Raw genomic sequence first — 8,684 nt, forward strand, 5'->3', positions numbered from 1 at the left:
GTGGTCCTTCGACTCCTAGCTACCGTGGAAAACTTGAGCACTCGTCTCTCCCAAGTTGAGGAAAAAATAATAACTGGGAATTTTCCCTCTTCTGATACTGAGCAAAGGGTTAAGCTCCTTGAAAGCCGGTTACTTGCCAACAACAAAGCCAACCCTAGTTGGAGGACTACCAAAACCATTGAAGCCAATCCCTTAGGTGCGCCACCAACCAAAACCAACCGACCTCATAGGTCCTTCCCTGATTTGGGTATGCCTTATGCCACAGCCTTGGAAAGGCTAATCTCACAAGGAAAGCTCAAACCAATTGATCCAACTCCAGACCCTCTACCAAACAAGCGAGGTCGAAGATGGGATGGAAACCTCTTTTGCCAATATCACCAAGGACGCGGACATGACACTGAAATGTGTCTCCCCCTGAAAGGTGCCATCCTTGATATGATCGAAAAGGGTGAATTACCATTACCTCCCTCAAAAAACAACAAGAACAACCCTCCAAAAAACCCTATTGGGCACAGTCAAGAATCTTCCCTAGACTGCTCTCACCTCATCTCTCCCGACGATGAGAAAGTTCATGCAATTGATGAGGATGGCATACAAAGCGATATAATGATGCTCTCCGTCTCCATCAACAATATATTCTCAAAGCTGCAAGTGGCTATCGATGATTTGAATACCCGGGTAGCTAATTTGGAGGAGAGGTTTGGTAGTACCAAAAATGAACCTGACCACCAAGGAGAAAACCAACCCTCCGTTCACCAACAAACAACTGTTGAAAATAAGGAGTCATCCGATGGTTCCCACATCCACGAACCTACCAACAAAGAAATCACCTCACCAACATCCCTTTCAAAATATCAAGCAACATCCCAAAAACTTCCCATTAATAACGATAGAATCCTGCTTTCGCCCAGGATTGACAAAAACAAAAATAAAACTCACAAAAACATCCCAAAAAACACCAATGTTGGAATCGTGGGAAAACATCAAAGGGTATTCACATATCTGGGAATAACATATGGCACCGCTCTGGGGATACTTACTTCAGAAGGATTACTGCAACCGATTGGACCAACTCCGGATCCAACTAAGGCTAAGAAATCCCGTTTCTGGAACCCTAATGCCTATTGCCAATACCATCAAGGCAAGGGCCATGACACCGAATCCTGCTTCAAACTCAAGAATGTCATTCAAGATATGATCGAGGCTGGCAAAATCATAGTCGCACCTCTCAGTCAAGACAATCCTCCTGGTTGTCTCAAGCCAAACAACAAGGTTGAACGTTCTCAAAGGACATTCACTAGACTCAACACAACCTATGCCGCAACTCTTCAAAAGCTCATGACTGAAGGGAAATTACAACCAATCGGGCCCACTCCGGACCCGCCTGAACGCAGGAAAACCCGTTTCGGGGACGGCAGTGCTTATTGCCAATATCATCAAGGAAAAGGTCATGACACTGAAACATGCTTCAAACTGAAACATGTTATTCAAAATATGGTCGACAACCATGAACTAATAGCTTCATCCCTATGCCAACCAAGTGATGAAAACAACTCTAATGAACATCTCTTTCTACAAGGAGATGAAAGCCTCATGGACTATTGTCCTCATATCGTCCCAAACAACGAGAGTGAAGTGCTCAAGTGGGTCAACGCTCAAAACCAGACATTCAAGCCGCTGGATGCTGCGAAAGAGACCTTCTAAGAGGAAAGTGATGATTAGGAGTCCGTATCTACGATTGAGTCTGAGTTCGAGTTCGAGTCCGAGTCTTAGGCTTTCTCATATCTATCCTAGCGTCTGTCCTTTTATTCCTAAATGACAACTGGGGGCTGTCCCCATGAGTCACATGTATTCATCGAGTCTGTGCTAACATCTTATTTATCTAAATAAAAGTACAATTTCCAGCTATCATATATTCTCCCCTTTACCATTTCCCGTTGACAACGAGAATTGATTTGAGAATTGATTTAAAACAAACAATATGTTCCAATTCAATGTGAGTACACTCGAGTGACGTTCCGTACCGAGTAAGCAGAGGACCCGAAACTCCGTGTCCATCTCTTTACCTATTCCATGTCTGGCAATAGAAACCTTTCATTAGCACCCAATCTAGAACGAGCTCTTATCAAAGGGATTCTACGACGAACCCAGATAACAAACAAGGACATCTCCATGTTCATAATCAATGACGGAAGGAAAGCCCATTCCCCACAAAAATATTCCCATCACAAACAATCAACCTCTCACCAACGGGTACATCTCCGTATGCACGTTTACCTTTCTCGAACGAAGGACGGCAAAGAACCAATAGATCCAAGTCAAAACAAAGGCCAAAGCCAAAGCCAAAGCCAAAGCCAAAGCAAAACCAAAGCCAAGGCTAAAGCCAAAAAAACAAAATAGTGAAATTCAAACTCGCTATTTCCACAAATTTCAAACGACGGAAATTAAAACCGTCATTCCCAAAACAAAAACAAAATAGTGAAATTCAAATTCGCTATTTTCACGAATTTCAACGACAAAATCAAAAACCGTCATTTTCAAATCACAAATACAAAATAGTGAAACTCAAATTCACTATTTTCACAAGTTCCACACGACGGAAATAAAACCGTCCTTTTCAAACAAAAATGAAATAGTGAAATTCAAACTCGCTATTTTCTCACAATTCCACATGACGGAATTGAAACCGTCCTTTTCAAACAAAAATGAAATAGTGAAATTCAAATTCGTTATTTTCCCAGAATTTCAAATAACGGAATTAAACCGTCACTTTTCAAACTTCGGACCAACAAGTCCAACACCAAAATACAAAATCCAGGACCAACAAGTCCAAAGCCCAAGACCCATGAGTCCAACACACAAAGTCCAGGACCAACAAGTCCAAAGCCCGATACCCATGAGTCTAACACACAAAGTCCAAGACCAACAAGTCTAAAGACCAGGACCCATGAGTCCAACACACAAAGTCCAGGACCAACAAGTCCAAAGCCCAAGACCCATGAGTCCAACACATAAAGCCCAGGACCAACAAGTCCAAAGCCTAAGACCCATGAGTCAACCACACAAAGCCCAGGACCAACAAGTCCAAAATCCCGGACCGACAAGTCCAAAACTCCAAACACTAAAACCTCAACCAAAACTACTTCACCCCTAAGTCCTTCTAGAGACTACTACAGGGAGACCTATCTAGGATCTTAGGGATTCCCCTCAAGATCAAACCCAACATTGCATCACCCTGTTACAGTCAAAATAAATAAATAGTCAGGCTGAGTCAGCAAATAGTTTGTTATAAGTTTGTTAGCATTCTGTTAACATTTCTGTCTATAAATACCCATGTAACTATCATTTTCTATTCATTCAATACATAATACATTTACAATCTTCTCTCTTCTACTTCTCTCTCTAAATTCTGTTACTCGAGCTACATCAAAGCTCCTGTACATTTCTATAATTGGTACTCGGATTATCCCAATTCCTGTACTACATCATTGGTATCAGTAGTCTCGATCCTGTGACCTGAGGTTCTACAATGGCGAAAGGTAATAAAGATTCTGGAAATGAGTTGGACGACAAATTACAGTCATTACAAGAGCAGATTCAGCAACAATTAGAGGCACAAAATGCTCAATTACAGCAGCAAAACAAGGAATATCAACAACAAATGGCGGAATTACGGTTAGAAATGCTGCAGTTCATGAAGAACATGGACAAAAAATCAAGAACTGGGGATGATGATGATGCTGCAAGTGTTCATCCTTCTAAAAATGGGGGTTTCAGGAGTTTTGATTCGGGTAATTCTAATAACACCAAATCTTCTTATGGGTATGCTCCTAAACTTCAATTTCCTGTTTTTAATGGTATGCATGCTCGTTCTTGGGTGAAAAAGTGCAAAAGATACTTTGATTTGTGTAAAATCCCTGAAGAGCAACGCATTGATTTAATGTCCTTACATATGACAGAAAAAGCAGAAATTTGGGTAAACAGTTATTTGGGATCAGTGAAACAAATTGAATGGGAAGTTTTTGTTACTGATTTGTATGCTAGGTTTCCGGACACTAATGAACATTATGTGGTAGAATTGTTCAATAAGTTAGACCAAACTGGATGATTGGAAGAATATGTGGATGAATTTGAGACTTTAAAAGGATTTATGTTACAAAAAAACAGATGTTTAACTGAAGACTATTTTGTGGAAAGTTTTATTGGAGGCCTAAAACCAAGTATTAAGCCATTTGTGAGAGCCTTTCAGCCCCTCACTATTGCTAAAGCCCTTGAAATTGCTCGGTTACAGGAAGAGCATTTAACCATGACCAAAACCTTCAATAAATTACCTTATCCAGCTAAATCTGTTACTGCCCAAACTAAACAATCACCCTTGTTACCTACACCATCATTTTCTAAGAACCCCTCCACACCAGCACAATCTGTTACTTCCAGTATAGGGTCTAGTAATGAAAAGCCCTTGAGATTACCCTCTAGGAAGGAAATGGATGAGAGGAAGGTTAAGGGCCTATGCATGTATTGTGGAGATCCCTATACCCCAGGCCATCACCTAATACACAAAAAACCTACACTGTTTTGGATTGACACTGAGGAAACTGAGCATGAAACTAATTGTGACACCCTAGAAGAAAGAAATAATGTCTCAATGGCGTGTATATCTGTGAATGCAATTACTGGATCTGCTACTTTTCAGACGATGAGAGTGACTGGTTTCTGTAATAAAAGACCATTACAGATATTGATTGACAGTGGTAGCACCCATAATTTTGTGGATGGGGGTACTGCCAAGTTGCTAGGATGTCAAATGGAGGGCATTCATCCTAAAACAGTAAAAGTTGCAGATGGTAACCAAATTCTAGTCACTAAGATTTGTAAAGGATTTTCTTGGAAATTACAGAATACACATTTTACCTCAGACCTGATGGTGTTACCTTTGGGTAGCTGTGATGTTATTTTAGGCGTTCAGTGGCTATCATCCCTAGGACCAATTATTTGGGACTTCAAAAATTTGACTATGGAATTTCAATTACAAGGAAGAAAGCATGTTTTGAGAGGACTAGCAGCAAAGAGATTAAAATCTGTGAATAGCAACAATTTAAATAAATTGCTAACAAATGAGGGTCAATTTGCTTTGTTAAATTTGTGTGAGTCCACAACTGATCCTTGTGAGGAAAATATTGAGTGCTCTTTCTTATTGGCCAGTACTGAGTCTTTTCACTTAGAAACCATGGAACCATTGTTGCTTAAGTTTAAAGATTTATTTGAAGAACCACAAGATTTACCTCCAATTAGAGGAACATTTGACCATAGAATTCCAGTTTTTCCTGGGGCCAAACCTGTTAATAAGAGGCCTTACAGATACCCTGTCTTACAGAAGAATGTCATTGAGGGTATGGTGGATGAAATGTTAAAGAAGGGTGTAATTCAAAATAGTTGCAGTCCCTATGGGTCTCCTGTGGTTCTAGTGGGAAAAAAGGATGGTACTTGGAGGTTGTGTGTTGACTATAGGGAGTTAAATAACCAAACTGTGAAGGACAAATTTCCAATTCCTCTTTTAGATGATCTGTTGGATGAACTTGGGGGAGCTACTGTGTTCACAAAATTGGACCTACGAGCTGGGCATCATCAGTTAAGAATGCACAAAGAAGATATCTATAAAACAGCCTTTAAAACCCATGAAGGGCACTTTGAATTTGTAGTAATGCCTTTTGGCCTTACTAATGCCCCTGCTTCATTCCAGGGTCTTATGAACCACATTCTAAAACCATTTCTTAGAAAGTTTGTGTTGGTATTCTTTGATGATATCCTGATCTATAGCCAAGATCAGACTACCCATTTAGAGCATGTTCACAGTGTGTTTTCTTTATTACAAGAACACAAATTGTTTTTGAAAAAAAGCAAATGTGCTTTTGCGGTTGGGAAGGTTGAATATTTAGGGCATTATATTTCTGCTGAAGGGGTAGCCACTGACCCTGCTAAGGTAGGTGTTGTACAGTCATGGTGTAACACCCCGATTTATGAAGGAGCCTTTAGCAAGACATTCCCTAATAAATCGGACTGTTACCATCTCGGTTTCCCGAGGTAGTGAATAACAAATTAAACTCCAAGGCAATTTGTATAATTATACATCTGAAATGAAACAAGTCTCAAACTGAAAGTAAAGTCTGATAACTAAACAGAAATAAAAGTGGGCTAGCTCTAAGTCAGGCAATCCAAGCTCTCTTCCCATCCAGCTCCTATCAGTCTCTGAGGTACCTGTCAATCTGCTCCCCATTAAAAGGTTCATCACAGGTGTTCACGAATACACAGGGTCAACCACGAGGTTGAGTAAGGAAAACAATGAAACAACAAAAGTATGATATGCATGCTCCTCCGTCACCTCCATCTCCATCTCAACTCATATTTCATAACTCATATCTCATAACTCATAACCCGGACAACCCAGCCATACCGATCCCCGGTAGACTATATATATCGACCGTAGCCGATCTGCCAGCTCGCAGCTAAGGACACCAGGGCAAGTCCTGCAGAACCCGCCTGGGCCTTATCACAACATCATCATCACTACATCACATCACCACAACATCCTCCATCTCCAATGCATATGAATGCGCAACAGTAATCAATGCAACACAATATGTATATCAATGAATGAAATCATGCCAGCTACCAAAAATGTTGTGATAACATACTCAACACGATCATTGATCAACCACATTCCAAGTACATAAATCATAACATAAATCAACAACCACGAAACAAGTCAACGTTCACAGTTTGGTCATATGAAACACAACGAGTCAACACAACTTAACAACAACGCTGATAAGTCAAGTGTATTTCCCTACCTTTTCGCAATCCAAGCTCACACAAGCAATCAATTATGAACCTTCACATATCCATCACCTACATAACATAATTATATATAATTACCACCTACTCAATCAAATAATCATGCACATAACCTAGACTCATCATAACTTAATAGGAATATCAACTTAAAGAACAAACACGATTTTTCCTGATTTTCCAGCACATGACAGACTCGGAATAAAATACATAACTAATTCCAGAAAAATCAAATTGATACAAGGCCAATTGAATTGGAACCCCGTGAGCCTTAGCTACAAATTATATCTAACGTGTTTTTCCCAAATTCCATACTTATCAAGGGTTTCCAGACTGATTTCCAAAAACTGACAGAAACCGTCGCATAAAAAGTATTGATTCATAAAACGAGTTTAAAACATTATTTTTCAGAAATTCCAAATCCTATTATCATCTAGACTATACAAAGATTATGTATGAAGAAGCCTCATAACTGAATCGACATAAAAGTTAAGGTTTCAAATCATTTTCCACAACCAAATCAGATTCGCGGACTTTTCAGCGACATGTTCATAAATAAATCACCTAGGACAAACCAAAAAGAATATGACTATGAGATTTTATATGAATAAACTAGACATCAAATAAACAGGACTCTCTTTTCAAACTTTTCCAAAAAGACGACTTTAAAACAGTATAAACAATGGAATGAAATCGACTTACAAACAGGGAATCGAATTAGGTTGGAATCGATGAGCAATCTTCAATCAAATGAAAGGATCGTGTGTGTGTGTGTGTTGGTGTGCGTCGAAAAGAGGGAGGCGGGTGAGATGAGGGTTGTGTAGTGTTAGGGTAAAAATTAGGTTAAGAATTAGGTTAAAACATGATGTTGGGTGTTGGGTTAAACATGTTATTGGGTAAACTCTAATGGGTCGAGGGTAAATGGGTTAGCTCACATCTCGAATTCCATGTAAACCCGTCTCAATTAACTTACGAAACAACTCGATCTTACGATACAACACGAGTCAAGTAAAATAACATAACGTAATTATCGACTAAACAATTAACCCGACTTAAATAGTAATATAAAATACGGAGTATTACAGTCTTCCCCCCTTAAAATGAACTTCGTCCCGAAGTTCGCTCATCTATCAAACCTCCAAGCATCACCGTGGGTACCAAAACAGATTTTCTAGTATAAGAACTCAAGAACTTAGGCCCATAAAACAAAATGTTACATTCTACCCTCCTAAATATAAACTTCGCCCCGAAGTTTAACTCATCCGCCCTTAACCCAACTAACTACAACCAATAACTACCTGAGAACACAAGTGTATAACAACTAAATAATCACCTGAGAACACCGTCATCTTCCATCTAAATTTCAATCTCAAACTCAAGTAACTCAATAACCATGGTCACATTAGACCGTGAACATAACTCCCGTAAACATAACTCGGCTCATAGGCCCCATAACTCATAACTCATTACCAGTAGTTTAACCACACTCTCCTTTACACATCAACCAACTAACAGGAGTAGGAACAAAACATATAGAACTCATTTGCATAGGTACCCCACAACGAAACATCAACTTGATCAAAACTACAATCTACAAACAAGTGCAACGTAAACCTTAAGATTTTGCAATCCTACCCAACTAGAAACATGGTTACGTCCTCGTAACCTCTATTCAACTTTCATATACATATGCAGCAAAATCACTGTCAACCACATGTAACAGGAAAGAACACATGATAAGAGATTGCGCATTAACATTAAAGTCGAAAACAAGGTTTTATTTATGGAATTAATTGATTGTCAACAAGTAACACTTATTACTTAGCTCATGC

The 8,684-nt window shown here is 39.4% G+C and overlaps 1 protein-coding gene across 1 annotated transcript; it reads left to right on the top strand.

Moving 5' to 3' along the window:
- Positions 1 to 3,529: 3,529 nt before the first annotated feature.
- On the top strand, positions 3,530 to 5,966 carry LOC141588299 (uncharacterized). The gene is made up of 3 exons (XM_074409747.1): positions 3,530 to 4,044; positions 4,168 to 5,791; positions 5,940 to 5,966. Exons 1-3 carry the CDS (start codon positions 3,530 to 3,532, stop codon positions 5,964 to 5,966), a joined length of 2,166 nt encoding a protein of 721 aa, XP_074265848.1.
- Positions 5,967 to 8,684: the final 2,718 nt, after the last annotated feature.

The sequence above is a fragment of the Silene latifolia genome, chromosome 6 (assembly GCF_048544455.1).
Source record: "Silene latifolia isolate original U9 population chromosome 6, ASM4854445v1, whole genome shotgun sequence".
Taxonomy (NCBI): Eukaryota; Viridiplantae; Streptophyta; class Magnoliopsida; order Caryophyllales; family Caryophyllaceae; genus Silene; species Silene latifolia.

Coding starts and splice junctions, on each gene's coding strand:
- LOC141588299 (XM_074409747.1), top strand. CDS start 3,530: ATGGCGAAAGGTAATAAAGATTCTGGAAATGAGTTGGACGACAAATTA. Junction 4,045..4,167: donor GTTACTGATTTGTATGCTAG/GTTTCCGGACAC, acceptor ACAAAAAAACAG/ATGTTTAACTGAAGACTATT. Junction 5,792..5,939: donor TTCTTAGAAAGTTTGTGTTG/GTATTCTTTGAT, acceptor TTGAATATTTAG/GGCATTATATTTCTGCTGAA.